Source organism: Anser cygnoides, chromosome 5, assembly GCF_040182565.1.
Source record: "Anser cygnoides isolate HZ-2024a breed goose chromosome 5, Taihu_goose_T2T_genome, whole genome shotgun sequence".
Lineage (NCBI taxonomy): Eukaryota > Metazoa > Chordata > Aves > Anseriformes > Anatidae > Anser > Anser cygnoides.
Window position 1 is genome coordinate 63,877,555 of NC_089877.1, and position 15,845 is coordinate 63,893,399.

The 15,845-nt window shown below is 59.2% G+C and overlaps 1 protein-coding gene across 13 annotated transcripts in view; it reads left to right on the forward strand.

The window, feature by feature from the left end:
- The first annotated feature begins 1,053 nt into the window (after positions 1–1,053).
- TRIM9 (tripartite motif containing 9) overlaps positions 1,054–15,845 on the forward strand; it is a 45,795-nt gene continuing 31,003 nt past the window's right edge. For 3 of the 13 annotated variants that reach the window (XM_048066116.2, XM_048066110.2, XM_048066117.2), the window contains exon 1: positions 1,059–1,992. In XM_048066116.2, coding sequence (XP_047922073.2) covers positions 1,174–1,992 — 819 coding nt within the window. In that variant the 5' untranslated portion in view covers positions 1,059–1,173. Of the gene's footprint in view, positions 1,993–15,845 lie in introns of all 13 variants that reach the window. The other 10 variants (XM_048066120.2, XM_048066115.2, XM_048066121.2 and 7 more) reach the window with 5 other exon arrangements.

Below are 15,845 nucleotides of genomic sequence, written 5' to 3' on the forward strand. Positions count from 1 at the left end.
TGAATTTTATAGACAAAATGTAAATTTATCAAATTCTTGATAGTGTGTTGCATTTATTACGAAGTCATACTGCCAGCAGGAGCCCTAGGGGACCCCCATACCGCACATATCCCATCCTATGCAAAATTTTCCCCCAAAACACTCTCGTTCTGCCTGGACTTGAGCTCCTTTACTGCCCTTTGCCACCACTGCTCAGCCAGGGCCCAGGGGCTCAGCACCCTGCAGCCCTGCAAAGCCCCTGCAGCAGCAGCATGACCTGGAAAGGGCTCTTAAATGTGAGGAGGGGGCCCTTAAATGTGAGGATGAGGCTCTTAAATGTGAGGAGGGGGCTCTTAAAGGCAAGGAGGGAGTTCTTAAAGGCAAGGAGGGGGGCATTAAATTCCAGGAGCGGGCTGTACGCCATCCTGCGGTGTGCGGCCAGGGGAGGGCTGTGCTGCCAGGCACCTGTTCCACCTCAGTGCCACCCTCAGCGCTGGGTTCTGTCGCCACAGAGCCCACGAAGAGAGCCCACCGCACGTGAAACGAGTGTAAAACCACCACAGAATCACAGAATAACGCTCTAAGAGCCGCCCGCCTAGCACCCAGCGGGGCACCGCAGCCCCGAGCCCCTGTTTGCTGACTGAGGGGCCGGCGGGCGGCCGCCATCTTGGGGGGCACCCTCGGGCCTGTGGGCGGGCGGGAGCGGGCACCGTGGGCTGCCCGGGGGGCCGGCGAGGAGCCGGTGCTGACGGGGATGCTCCCCCCGGGCCCTGAGGGGACTGCGGCGGGGCGGCGGGGGCACAGTGACGGGGCGGGGAGGCGGCGGAGGCAGGCGGAGGAGGACGACCCCGCCGCCACCGCACCGCCGGGCCCCTCGGCTCGGCTCCGCAGCCCTGAGGAGAGCCCCCCGCAGCGCCCGGCCGGTGGGCGGGCGGATAGGCGGACGGACAGGCGGCAGAACCAATGGCGGCGCTCCGCCCGCCCCCTTAGCCGGCGTTGGACCAATAGGGAGGCGCGGGGCGGGGCCAGGCGGGCCGCGCGGCGGGCGGGCGGCGGGCGGGCGGCAGTCGGCGCCGAGGAGCGGTGCGGTGCGGGTCGCGCCGGGTGGATCCGCTCCGCTTCCCCTGCGCTTTCCTCCCCCCCCCTCCCTTACCCCGGGCAGCGCCGCGGCCGCCGCTCTCCCCCCGGTCCCTTATGGAAGAGATGGAAGAGGAGCTGAAATGCCCGGTGTGCGGCTCCTTCTACCGCGAGCCCATCATCCTGCCCTGCTCGCACAACCTGTGCCAGGCGTGCGCCCGCAACATCCTGGTGCAGACGCCGGAGTCGGAGTCCCCGCAGAGCCGCCGCGCCTCGGGCTCGGCCGCCTCCGACTACGACTACCTGGACCTGGACAAGATGAGTCTCTACAGCGAGGCCGACAGCGGCTACGGCTCCTACGGCGGCTTCGCCAGCGCGCCCACCACCCCTTGCCAGAAGTCCCCCAACGGCGTCCGCGTCTTCCCCCCGGCCGCCCCGCCGCCGCCGCCCGCAGCCCTGGCCCCGCCGCCGCCGCCCCGCAGCGCCTGCCTGACGTGCCCGCAGTGCCACCGCAGCCTGGGCCTGGACGAGCGTGGCCTGCGAGGTTTCCCCCGCAACCGCCTTCTGGAGGCCGTCATCGACCGCTACCAGCAAGGGCGGGCGGCCGCGCTGCGCTGCCAGCTGTGCGAGAAGGCGCCCAAGGAGGCGGCCGTCATGTGCGAGCAGTGCGACGTCTTCTACTGCGAGCCCTGCCGCCTGCGCTGCCACCCGCCGCGGGGCCCGCTGGCCAAGCATCGCCTGGTGCCGCCGGCGCAAGGCCGGGTGAGCCGGCGCCTCAGCCCCCGCAAGATCTCCACCTGCACGGACCACGAGCTGGAGAACCACAGCATGTACTGCGTGCAGTGCAAGAGCCCCGTCTGCTACCAGTGCCTGGAGGAGGGCAAGCACTCCAGCCACGAGGTCAAGGCGCTGGGCGCCATGTGGAAGCTGCACAAGGTGAGCCCGGGGCTGCCTCGCCTCCGACGCGGCACCGGGACGAGCCCTGCGTTGGGGGGGGGTCTCCACATATACTGGGGTCACCATCCCGCCGTGGTTGGGGCCACTGTCCCCCCGCCGTGCCATCCATCCACCCGTGCCGGCACCCTCACCCTGCTGCTTTTGGTGGCCTCGCGCAGAGGAGGGCAGGAGATGCTCCCCAAAGCGCGCGGCGATGCCCACCGGGGCTGGCAGGGGTGCGGAGCTGGGAAGGCAGGCGGGAAGGATGCTGCCGGCAGGAGGGAGGCGTGAAATCTCGCCGGAGGAGGACGGGATGCGGTGCGGGGCTGCCGAGGAAGGGCTGCCTGCCTCCTCCTGCACACTGAGTCATCGGCAGGAGGAGGAGGAGGAGGAGGAGGGCCGGCAGCAGGGAGAGGTGCCTGTCCCTGCATGCTGATCAGCTGCGCTGGAGCGCGCTCGCTCCCACACGCGTCCTCGCTGGAGGAGAGGGTCCCAGCGCGGGAGGTGGGGACGCAGGCAGCGCTGGCTCAGCGCCACCCGGTCCTCCCTCGCCTCCCGCCCTGCTCGCAGCACTAACCTCAGCTCACCTCCCTGGGGGAGCGGGGACGGAGGGGACGGGGACGTGGGTGGACAGGGCACGAGGGGATGTGCCGCACTCCTCGCGCGAACACCGACACGATCCCCCCCTGCTCCAGCAGATGGGTGCCGGCAGGGGGAGGAGGCGGGGGACCCCGTGGCGAGGAGTCGGGGAGAGGTGGGGACGTGCGTGACCCTGCTGAAAGGGGCTGGGGGATCCCTCTCCGGGAGCACCTCTGCGTTGTGCTTCGGCTTGTGGCTCCCTGGGGGATGCAAGCGGCTGGGCTGCGGCTCCCTGACGTCTGCGGGGTCCGTGGGTGCTTGGCACCGTGCTGCTTGAGAGGGAAGGCTGGAGCGGAGGGAGGAAGGGAACGGCGGTGCCTGTTGCTGCTGGAAGCAGCTTGTCCTGGCCCCGTTTTCCTGGGAGCGCGGGGCCTCTTCTCCCCCAGCACGGTAGCTGTCAGACGCCGCGAGCATCTTGCCCGCCAGGAAACCCAGCGCGTGCTCGCCGCGTTAAAATCCCGGCGCCAGCTCTCCCGCGGGAACAGCCCGTTCTCCGGCGCCTGGCCCAGCGAAGGACGAAGGGCTTGGGGCTGTGCCGGCACGCAGCGGGACGGGAGCCGGCTCTGGCGCTCAGCGGTGGTCTTAAACAAGAGGAGTCTCACGGGCGCCGGGCCTTTTCGTAAGGCTCTGGCTGCAGCGCTGTGCTCCCGCTGGCCCGACGCCTTCCTGCTTTGATTTGGGTCCAGCGAGGCACTGAGATGCGCACGTGGGCGTCCGGGCAGCGTGGCGTGCGCCCAGGTACTTGAGGTTCTGTCCCTGCGGTCTTTAGGGTGGCACGTTCATGGGCGAGCGGTTAGCTTTTGTTTCGAGGTACCTTTTCGTGGGGGCTGAATCGATGTGGTGTTTCACTGATGCAGCCGACAGGCCCAGAAGTGCCGTGTTACTTGAGCCGACGGGTTTCCGTGCGATTTCCTTGGTCGTCTCGAAAATTGGAGAGCGAAGGTGAGCCTGCGTTTCGGCAGCCTGTGTGCCTTCCTGGATGTGGCAGGGCAGGGATTTCCTGCCGTTTCACGGTGGTAGGGGAGGGAAAGAAGTCGGCTGGAGTTAAACACGGCAGTGTTGTGTAATTGAAGGAATGATTTCACCGCCAGAGCTCAGGGGTGCTCCGAGGGGCTGCGTAACAAAACCAAGGGCTTTGGACGGGTCAGGCTTTATGGACCTGGTGGGGACCAAGGCACCAGGACCACCGAACCACGCGGATCGGTTTGGGACCTGGTTGGAACCAAGGCACCTGCAGACTGGAGGTGGCGAGCCTCCTGCAAAACCGCCTCTGTGTCGCTCTGCGGGGAGGACAGGCCTCCGGCGGCAAGACAAACTCACCAAGAAGGAGACTGTCCCTCTTCGCCTCGTCCTTTTGCTGAGGTGAGTGGCTGTAAGGAGCGCTGCAGCTCGTAGGAGAGGGCGGAGGGGCCGGCTCCTGCCTTCTCTCCTGTGATTACCACGCTGCTCTGCGCTAAATAATCTTCGCGGTGCGTCTGTGCTCGTAATTCCTGACCTGAGAAGAATCTGTGATTCTCGCCGGAGTCTGCGATGCCCTGAGGGTGCTTTGATGAACAGTTGCTGCTGAAAGCTGTGTTCGTGCGTCGCTACCTGCCCTGCCCGGCCCTGGGCACTGCTGCTAAGTGCGGTGTGCTCTGCCTCGGGATGGACACCAAAGGGGTTCCGCACATCTCTTTGGGAACGGCTCCGTTTTTTTGCTTTCCTCTGATAGAGAGCTGATGGCGTGGTTCTTGCAGATGGTGGTTTCAGGATAATCAGTGCTGAGATGCGGTAAAGCGTAATTCAGGGAGCTAGGGTTCCTAAGCCGGGCACAGGTCGCGGGGAATCCTCGCTTTTCCTGTCGTCCTGCCAGGACAGCTGTCGGGAGAGGGGGGAATATTCAGAGAGGGATGAGAGGGGAGCGGGGCTTTGATCTGAATTGGCCTGGTTTGGTACATACGTTGCAGCGGTCGGATTTCACCCTGACGAGATGTAGTGCCGCTTGTCATGTCAAAGGCAGAAACACAAGATGGAGCTGGATCGTGCATTCGCTGCACATTCGAGGCCCTCTTGCTAGAGCTCGCTAACGGTGGTGTCTATAAATACATATTTATTTATTTCAGACAAACTGAAGGGTTACGGTTGCGGGTTTCCGTTCCAGAGGTTCGTGGGGCTCAGCCTCTTTTCTTCACCAGCACCTTTCCCGTTCCTTTGCCTTAAACCAGGGCCGTTTTCTCTTTTACCTCGATGCTAAAAGTGGAGCGGGTGAGGCGCCTGCCCGGAACCCTCTTGCAGCGAAGCAGGAACAGGCCCGGACTCCGGCAGAAGGTGCACGGTGCCCTCGGTTTTACTTTCAGCCAGGATTTTCCAGACCGGGATGAGTTTACCCGGGCTGCAAACACAGACTGTCCTCAGACTGCAAGTCCCCGTGGCAGCTCCGCGCAGGTTGCTGTAGAGACCAGCCTGTAAACTGAAGGTAGCCCCCTGCTGAGCCGGCTGCAGTGACCGTTAGCGGTCAGAAGCTAATTAGCAGCAGCTAATTAGCCTCGGCTCCTCCAGACTGCCACTGGCCCAGGTGGGGTGCAGGGGAAACTCCTTTACGAGTCAGAAATCCCATGGGCTCTGACTGCATTGCACGTCTGGGGCACACCAGGGGCTGGGAACACGCTGCCCGTGCCTGTTAGTTTCTGCCTGGGGGCAGAAGGAACATTTCGGGGGGCTGATTTCTTGCGGCGCTGCTGCTGGGCCCGTAGGAATTCCTGCAGCCTGTGGGGAAACCCCCGGGAGCTGCTGCCGCACAAAGGCCTGTTTGCTTTTGCAAAATATTCGCTGCTAAAACAGAAGCGGCGAGGATCCTTAACCTCCTCCCGTTGCGCTTTCCCAAGCCTGGCTGCGAGGGCCCTGCCAAATCCCAGCACCTTTGCCCTGTCGGCTGCCGCCTGCAGTGCGGGGTGTCTCCTTCCTTCCCCGGGAACGCCAGGCAGCCCCCCCAGGGCGTTTTCCTGGGGGTGCCGAGCAGGCTGAGGTGCTTGGAAGCCACAAAAAGCAAGGGACGGCGCCGAGGTCAGTGGATTTACACCAGCTCCGTGTGTCCTGCAGGTGATGCTGCCTTTGTATTAGCATTTATTTAGAAAAGAGCCTTCTGTCGGGCCACCCTTCCCTCTGCACTTACCTCGGCTAACAGAGTAAGGAGCATCCAAGAATAGCCCATTAATCACAGGTAATGTGGGACGGCAAGTTCTGCAGCATGTTCTTGGAGCTAATGCGGCATCCCCTGGATGCCAGGAGGCATCCGCTTAGGTCTGTGCAGCTGAAAATGGGCCCAGGGCTGTCTTGGAGTGGGTGTAAATCGCTGCGGCTCCATCAGCTCCAGCGGGAAGCCCTAAAATACAGGGACTTGAGAGGGCAACGCTGTGCTGCGCCATCCAAATGTTCCTGTGCCCTGGATATCTCAACCCTTTCCCATTCTTTCCGCATGGAGGTACGTTGGATTTTTAATTCTGGCCACTTCACAAATGAAGGATCCCGTGAACTTGGTAATTTTGGCTGAGCTTACAGCGGTGGGAGTCAGGAGCGCCTCAGGGGAGACGAGTGAAAATCCAGCAGTGAGAAATGAGCCCATGGACTAATTCTTGTCTTTTTCTCCCGGAAATGTCAACAGGTGGCAGTGTGTCATCCGGGGAGTCTCCTGACACTGCATCCGTAGCTGGGAAACCAGGAGAATTAGTAAGCATTAAGAACAAACACTGCTCCTGGTGTTAAGTAAATGATACGAGAGTGAGAAAAAGGCATTGCTGTTTGTTTACCGGCGTTGCAAGCTGTGCCAGCAGCCAGCGCTGCAGCTAACAGCGGTGCGGGGTGGATCTTGGTCAGAAACACATTCTCCAGAGGCTTTTGCTACTGCTCTCTGCTTTGCTGCTTTCCGCCGTCCTAAATAAAGCGCCCCAAAGTTCAGGTTTTTACAGTGAAAACCTTGCTTGGTGTCTCTTGTTAGAACCTGGTCTGTGGGTGAGCACAATCCCATCGTGCATCTTCACAATGATATGTGTGTTGTTTTTTTTTAACAACTCATCTTTGGTTAAGGAATTAAAAAATGTTTATTAGAGGATCTGAGGAGGCTTGTAGCGTGCTTTCTAGAGAGCCAGCACATAGCACTTGGAGATATTTTCATTGTCTTTCCTAAAGGCTGAAGAAATGTCCCGCATCACCTGATTGTATGATTCACGTACTTATTCTTCTAAAGCAGACCAATTTTGATTTGCCCATGGTCTCCCTGGTTATATCAACGGGTAATTAAAAATTAAAAGGTAGATCACTGCATCTCCTGCTCTGTTTGTCTCGGGGAAGGCACTCTGCGTGGCCGGGTATGCATTGCGCCTTCACTGTCTGAATTATTAAATTAGCTTCTAAGTAAGCCAGCTCGCTCCGTGCCCGTTCAGATCGTCCTGCTGGGATGGATGGGATAAATGGCTATTTAGAGGAAGCCAAACAAAGCCAGCGGTGTCAATCCCTGGTGAACCTAGCTCAGGTCACCTACGAGAAGGATGGCAGAGGGTGGTGTGCTGCAAGTCCGCTCCCTGTGAAGGGGGCGAAGCGTCCGACCAAGGCTCCGGACGAAAGGCTCTCAAGTCCTAAAGGACGGTTCCAGCTGTACCAAAAAGGCAGCAGGTTGGTAAGCCAGTGCTCTGGGACCTCTGGTGTGGGGCGGCTTACAGAACAAGGGTCCCCGCTGAGATTTGGCCTCGTGGTCCTGGCCAAATAACTCATGAGGCTCCCTGGTCTGTCCTTCTTCCCTAACCTGGACTCCTCTATCTTGTCCAAAGCTGCCTCTTACACATGCACGTTCAGCACAGCCCCTCTCCTCCAGCCCAGCAGCCTGGTCGTCCTCTAACGCAGGTGAATATCCAGGCACCTTTTCTGTTTTCTGTAATATTCCGAGAGCTTTGCACAAAGCAGAGGGCACGACAGCTGTGATGAAATCCCTCCGAGGCCGTAAGGGGAGCTGCAGCCTCCCTCCCCGGGAGAGCACGTGCGTTGTGCTTAGTGTGGGATGGAAGTCGCAGGGATTGCAGGGCACGGCTAAATGCTTTCGTGAGCTGGGGCGTCGGAAATGGCGAACTGCTGAGAGCCCTTCGCGTGCAAACGGCATCGGGTCAGCTCCATGCAGCGTGAGAGCCGGCATTGTCCTTGGCTCGGGGTGACAAATGTCACCCCGTTTCCTTGGGGCAGGGCTCTCCCTTTGTCAGGGTGCAAAGTGGCAGCGTAAAACAAGCCTTGACCTTCATGGCAGAGCCAGCACGGGTCCAGGCTTGCTGTCTGGGGAAGCAAAGTGCCTTTGGCTGTCCCCACGTGTGTCGTGTTGGTGCTCCTGTGTGGTTCCTCCGCCTGCCCCTTAGGCCGCCTTCCATCACAGCCAGCTCTTCGCGAGGGCCTTGTCCAGGAGGAGCGGCGGTGGCTCAGCTCGTGCAGCTCAGGCATGGCCAAGTTGTCCTCTTCCCATCCTGTAGCAGCACTTTTTCCACCCCAACATCAAATTCCCAGGAGGTGAGGACCTGACCGGGTCTGTGCCACAGCCAGCCGCGGCTCCGTGACTCAGAGCTAGCACCTCGATGCAGTTCCTCATCTGTGAGATTATTTCTCGCCTCCCCTGGAGCCCAGCAGCAACAACTCGTTACTGACTAAGAAATCCCGTACTCCAAAAGAGCTTTGCTTGGAGTCCTTTTAAATTTTTCCCCTTGGGCTGATGGGCAGGACAGAGGGGAGCCGAGCGCTGCCCCTTCTTCCCCCCCGCCCTGCGGGTGATGGATCACAGAATCACAGAATCGTCTAGGTTGGAAGAGACCTCCAAGATCCCAGTCCAACCTCTGCCCTAACACTAACAAGTCCTCCACTAAACCATATCGCTAAGCTCAACATCTAAACGTCTCTTAAAGACCTCCAGGGATGGTGACTCCACCACCTCCCTGGGCAGCCCATCCCAATGCCTAACAACCCTTTCGGTAAAGAAGTTCTTCCTAACATCCAACCTAAACCTCCCCTGGCGCAACTTTAGCCCATTGCCCCTCGTCCTGTCACCATGCACGTGGGAGAATAGACCAACCCCCACCTCGCTACAGCCTCCTTTAAGGTACCTGTAGGGTGCGATAAGGTCACCCCTGAGCCTCCTCTTCTCCAGGCTGAACAAGTCCAGCTCCCTCAGCCGCTCCTTGTAAGACTTGTTCTCCAGACCCCTCACCAGCCTCATTGCCCTTCTCTGGACTCGCTCGAGCACGTCCATGTCCTTCATGTAGCGAGGGGCCCAAAACTGAACACAGTACTCGAGGTGCGGCCTCACCAGAGCCGAGTACAGGGGCACAATCACTTCCCTCGACCTGCTGGCCACACTGCTTCTTATACAGGCCAGGATGCCGTTGGCCTTCTTGGCCACCTGGGCACACTGCTGGCTCATATTCAGCCGACTATCCACCAATACTCCCAGGTCCTTCTCGGCCAGGCAGCTTTCCAACCACTCATCTCCCAGCCTGTAGCTCTGCTTGGGGTTGTTGCAGCCCAGGTGCAGGACCTGGCACTTGGCCTTGTTGAACTTCATGCAGTTGACCTCAGCCCATCGCTCCAGCCTATCCAGATCCTCCTGCAGAGCCTTCCTGCCCTCGAGCAGATCGACACACGCACTTAGCTTGGTGTCATCTGCAAACTTACTGAGGGTGCACTCGATGCCCTCATCCAGATCATCGATAAAGATATTGAAGAGGACCGGCCCCAGCACCGAGCCCTGGGGGACCCCACTAGTGACCAGAAATGCCGGCGCGGAGCCTGGGGAGGCGAAGTGCCTCGTGCTGGGCTCCGGGAGCTGCCGACCAGGGGACCGGTGGGTCGATCCACCCGTGGCTCTCTTGCTCTCCCGTTGAGGGGTGAAGGACAGGCTGCAGCAGCTCGGGGGGGCCCCTACTCGCTTCTCGAGCCAGCTCGCCCCCACGGGCGCACGCTAAAGACTAAAATCTGGCTTGAACCATGCTTGCGATTGAGCTGGAGTCGTTTTGGGGTTCAGGTGGGTCGGTGGGCTCCAGTATGCTGTGACAACCAGTGCGGGCGGGTTTGGCTTGGAAACAACCCCGTTTCTGCTCAGGCATAAGACATTTCTTCAACTATAGCACGGTTCTCAGTGCACAGCGAGTGAGGGCACAGTGAAGTGCAGCAGGAGGGGGACAAGCCGTGTCCTCTCGGTGGTCTCCTGAGATTATGCGAGCAGGTTGTCCGAGGGAACAGTGTCAGAGCTCACGGAGCTGTTCATCTGCTGCCTCAGCTGGCGTTTAGCTCGTGCTTCCCGGGTTTGACCTCAAGAGTTGCGCAGCTCCCCGGGTGCTGGTGGCTGCTTGGTGCAGCTTCACCTGTGAGCAGACGGTGTCGGGGAGCGACATCTGGCTGCTCTCGGGCTGTCTGAAGGTGCTGGGCATGAAGTACGGAGACGGGACGCTTTTACGGTGCTGCCGCAGCTCCTGGGACGGCTTGCAGCTCTGCAGAGGCACGGTGGATATGGTCGAATGCCGTCGAGTGCCGTGGTTTGTTCCAGCTCTGCTCTGTGTGCCGCAATTTGTATTTTAACTTTAATTGCAAGCCACGATGTCCACAGGCAACTCCTGCTTTTGGGTGCCTCGAACTTGCTACGCCTTTATTAACTCTTACGTGAATTTCTCTAAGTGCCTCGTGCTCACACCCTGAGAACCACTTTAAGTGGCTTCTTTAAAGTTTTAAGGCAGTCAAAAGTGCCCGTTATGCCTGAAATTTGTCCCCTGAGTGGGTCTAGAGGATGCTGCTAGCATCAGTCGGTGCTGTCGGCAGCGTGCCGCTGAGTGCTTCATCATCCCCCCATCCACAAGGGTTCCTCGGCGCTTGGTTCCTTTCCAGTTAATTGGCGGAGGCTCCCTGCTACAGAGAGTAATTATACTGTCAAATGAAAGGCAAGGTGCTAGCCAGAAAATCGGCCGTTGGAGCTCGGATTTAATCGGGAAGCCGGCACGGGGAGGATGGGTGGCGGCGTTTGTCCTCAGCCAGCACGTGGCCCGGAGCTTTCCGGCAGAGATCACCAGAGCTGCCCGAAGGCAGCGGGATTTACGCACAGCCGCCTGCAGGTGGGTGAGCTGGTCGTGGAACAGTCCCCTTCTAGTGAACGTGGTCTTCATCACCTCGTGCCTTACGAAGAGCGAAACGAGGGTAATTTAAAAAGAAGGCACACGAGCAGAGGTTATATTCGTGCAGCCGCCCCGTGCTGAACTGTTCAGAAGCAGCCGGGCAGGGGCTGAGCTTCGTGGTGCCTTCCCTCCAAAGGCCCTTTCCCGAACCTGAGAAACCGTCCGCTTTACTTGAACGTGCCCCGAAATGCGTTCCCTTTACTAAATACAAGGAAGCTTGCGGGCCCAACGTGGTCACCCGGCGCTGAGCGCCGCGGAGCCGTGCCGACTCGGGCTGCCCGGCTCTCTGCTCTCATCCACCACCTACCGATGACGGTGCCTGCCGGGGGTACAGAGCAGAGCTACGCGCCTAATGACCGCCTCTGTGAAAAGCTTTTAACCTCAGCAAAATGTTTACGGGATCAATATTTATGATGTCGCAGTCGTTTGGTTTAAACAGACGGTTTGCTTGGCTTGGGGGTCTCCGAGTGGATTTGCGGCTGCAGTCGGAAGGAGCCCGGAGATGTGAGTGGTAGTGCAGAGGTGGGATGGGTGGGTAATTTAGGGACGTATCTGCTTCCTTCCTTCGTGCAGCCATCCCTGCTGTTGGGAGTAACCGTGGTGGCTCGAAGCGATGGACTCCTTCAGCGTAAGGCTGGGGGAATTTGGCTCTGGAGATGTACCTGCGGCCGGCAGGTGATTTATAGAACAGCCTGAAGGCAGTAAGCTGTTACGCACCGTTTTGCACGTGCATAAATACATCGATCTACCTTCTCGTTCCTGGGAATGCCTGATTCATCTACGAATATCTGATTCATCCGGTTCATCAGACGGCCGATGCATGGATGGATGTTTTCGGTGTGTGCTCGGTAATAGCCGGAGCCTGCAGCTGAGCACCAGCAGCACCGCTGCCCTCGACGGGGCAGGATGCGGGCGCTCTGTTCCCAGGGGATGCCACGACCTGCACGTGATGGGCAGAGGAAGAGCGGCCGGGCGGGAGGAGAAGGGCCCCTTTGTCCTGCTCGGAGGCGGTTTTGGCCCCGGCTCGGCACAGCCGCTGCACGTGCGCCCTGCAGCAAGCCCCGGGGTCATTTCCCAGCGGTTTCCAGCGAGCGAGCTCAGCTGGGAGAGGCCGGGTCAGACCCGAGCTCCTTCTCTGCACGTGTGAAACCCGGGGGTCACAGCGGGGCCACCCGGGCTGATGCTTGGGAGCTAATTAAGAGTCAGGGCTAATGAGCTCAGGCAGAGCGCTGGGCTAATCCCGCTAGGCTGGCTCTGTTCAGCCGCATCCGCAGGGTGGGCGGCGCAGCTCAGACACCTGCAGGAGTCTCTGCATCCTCTTCTGCACCCCGCGAGCCTGCCTGATGAAACCGATGCTGGTCACAGCACCGTGAGCACTTCCACACTCCGTGAAGCCCCTCCGCTTCGTGTACAGGTGCTGCTCGACTGCGCCGTGTCCTGAGCAGGGGCTCCTTGCTGTGCATTAAGCAGCAGGAGGAGTGAAACTCAGCCGAGGTTCCCCTCTGCTGCCGCTCGTCCACGGAGCCCAGCAGCGGGGAGAAGAAAGAGCATTTCAGCGAGCTGCTCCCGGCCATGCCAGCCCGCCGTGCTGTGTTTGCTCTCCGCACCCAGCAGACCCTCTCCCATTCTCTTTAAAGTTTGTTTTCGCCGCGACAGAGCTGAGAACCGGAGAAGAGCTCCCGAGACGCCGAGCGCCGTCCCTGCGAGCTGGCCAGCGTGGTGCTGCGTTTGAAGCCGAGCTTATAAATATTAGCAAAGCACCTCCTTCCCGAGAGTTTTAAACCCTCTGAGGGTTTGTTGGAAGTTACTTTCCTCTGAATTACACCGTGACTTAAGAAGAGCTCTTCAGCCGAGTGAGAAGAGTGGGGCTCTTCGCCCACTTTGCGAGTTGAGTGGTCTCTGCCTGTCAAAACACGTGGCACAGGGTCTCCGTAGACCCTTTTAAATACAGATTTGTTGTAAAAGAGGTGTCAAATTTATCACTTCCTAACATGTTTGTACATTTATGGTGTAAAAGCGTTTTATTTTGTTGGAAGTGAAGTGATGCAAAGCCTCGTGTGCCCTTCGGGATGCTGCCTGCTGATCCCGTCTGCGGCCCCTGCCTTAAAAGTGGAGCTGACCACTTGGTGTGCCCCCTGCGAGCTAAACCTCTCATTCCCTCCTTCCCCGCTCATGTTTAAATTATGAGAGTTTCTGCATTGTTTCCTCTACCTCGACAGCCGTCACGTTAAAATACATTCCCACTGGTTTGTTTCTTTGCAACAGGAGGGACAGAGACCGAGGTGATGGGCTGCTATTTTCGTGGTCTCTACTGACCAGGAGGTGCTGTGCATCCCACGTCTGGTCCTTGGGCTCCTCAGGGCACTGGGTGCCTCGCCCCCATGCCAGCTGCTAAGGACTTAAATGATTTCCTATCCCACATTTTACCTGCTCATGTTTGTAACAGAAGAAGGGAGCAGAGCCTCCTGCGAGGCGGTCTGCCACTGCTGGAGGTAAAGGAGACCTGCCTTCTGCTCCCCGGCACGACCAGGATGGAAGCTGGAGGTAGATGTGTCCGGGCCTTCAAAGGGGCCATCGTCAGCTGGAAGAAATCCTGGGCATGGTGAGCACGTTGCCACGGTCTTGTGGACTGTGGACTTGCTTGTCCTCCCTGAGACTTGCCTCCCTCTCTTGCTGCTGCCCTCCTTCTCCTGCCTTTCCCATCTTTCCCCCTCCTCCCTCTGCCTGTGCCAAGTTCCCTCTCCCTGGGGCTCTGGTGGTCTCGGCCCCTTTGCAGTCCGGCGCCTGTCCTTGCTCCTTTCTTTAAGGTCTTGGGAGCACTTCTTTCTTTCCTTTAAAAAAAAAAAAAAACCACAAAACTATTACTGGAGTAAACGTGAATTATTCCCCGCTCCCGTCCCTTGGTACTCCCTGGGTTCTCCCCTTCTTCATAAATACTCCTGAATGATTCAGCGGGTCCATTAACTGCTCGCCTCGTGGCACCGAGATGAATCGCTCGGCCCCAGCGATTCGGGTAGCCTTCAGCGCTGAGCCGCGGGTCCCCTCGCCTCCTTGCTCGCTGTAGGCACGCTGACAGGTCCTTCGTTACTTCCTAATTAGCCACTCGTCCTTTCTTATTAAAGAATAATTTTTTAAAGGCACGCGTTAGCCCAGCTCCTCGCAAATTATTGATTTATTATTCTCCCGTTGTTATTAATGGGTCTACGGTCTTCTCATAATCCATCCGGTCTGGTTGGGACGTCCCGGTAGCGATATCCCCCTCCCCTGCCCACCTCCATCGTAGTTTCACGCCGCCTTTGAAGGCTTTTGTCACCTGTGCCACCCTGATTTCCACTGAAAATCTTAGCGGGCCTCCCGGGAGGCCACTTGAAACACGTCCCCCACGCACAAGGGAGCGGGCTTTCCACGGAGCTCCTTCCCAGATCGTATCAAGCTGAAAACCTCGGAGGTTTTAAACCTTCGTGAAATTCAGAGCGAAGCCCAGAGGCCGATCGATCCACGTGCGTCGCGACGTCCCGCCTCCCGCTGCTGCTGGGGCTGCCTGGTAGCAGCAACCGTATCAAAAGCAGAGAGCATCAAATTAGGAATAATTAGCTGATGTTCTGCCGCCAGCGGAGTCTTGTCTGCCTGCGAGTGCCGTAAGGCAGCGACGTCCCGGCGTTGGTGCTGTCTGTGCCGAGCGGGCTGGCCGGCAAATGGGGTGGGTTGGGTGAATGAGAGGGACTCGGTAAATGGGGTGGGCTCATCTCATGGGGCTGGTGGCAAACCCCAGCCCACTGCTCTCCTTCCTGGCCGTGAGGGACAGCCCAGGAGAGCTGCTAGACCCCCTCGGCTCCCCCGCGCCGCGTTCGGCTGCTGGCGCTGGGCTGCTCGTTACGCAGAGCGGCTCCGGGGATTTAACCAGGCCTCCAGCGTTAAACGCGAGCTTTAAAGCACTAGCCAAGGGCTACGTTTAGAAAAGAAAAAATGAATAAAGAACCCGCATCCTCCTAAAAATGTCGGAGAAGCAAGGGGGGTTGCTGCGTCCTCTACGGACAGGCAACAGTGGGGTGTCCGCCAGGAGACGGTACCCCGTGGGTCATTGGTCACGGCACGGCTGATCAAAGACCTCGGAGGAGCGTACGAGAAACTCTCCAAAAGGGGGTCCTGGCGGTAGGAGAGATTCACTCCTGATCTCCTGAAGAGAGGCAGGGGGGTGCCCCCCGGGAGCACAGGGGGTTGGTGCCCTCCACAGCCCACGAAGTTGTTCAGCCCGGCACCGGTGCGGCTGGAGGACGGTGCCAGCGCTCCTAGCACGCGGGGAGAGCAGCCGGGGGTGACCGTGGGGCTGGAGGGGAAAAAAGGAAAGAACCGGAGGCTCCAACGGAGAGGTTGGAGGGGGGAATTGTGAGGATGGCATTCAAGGTTACTGCAGGCAGTCGCAGGCTTTGCATTTTCATGAGCACGACAAGGCGTTTGCCCTTGAGTTGTAGTGGGTGGAAGCGCAGTTACGTTTCCCCTTCTGCCACAGTAGGTTTTGTGATTAGGAATTTGGCCATAATAGCCAGTAGAAGTGCTAGTGGCACCAAATACCACCTCCTTCAGCGGGTATTAGCCGGTATCACACCGGGGAATGTTAAACTGGGAAAGGCAGCCCGAGGCTGAGCGCCTTTCGTCTTGGGACAGCGATGGAAGGGACCAGCTGGGGGCTGCAGCCCTCCAGTGCTGATGTGGTTCGCTTCAATACCTGCCAGCCTGCCTTCTGCAAGGTGGCTAAGAGCAAATATCCAGAAGGAGCCCTCACAGAAAATGCAGGATCTCGTAGCTGGGTGGGACTTCGCTTGGGCCAAGGTAAGATTTGGGTGGGAGAGAGCTCTGCCCTGGTCTGCACCAACAGGAGATGATAGCCGTGGGCTTGCCCAGCTGCTCCTCGGTGGTAGAGCAGGGCTTGGGCTCCAGGCCCGCAGACAACACATCAGGACCACCCTGAGCTCACCCCATAGCTGCCCCTCCACGGGGGACCTCGTGGCCACCACCAGCAGTGGTGCCGAGTCGCTCGCGCCAGCC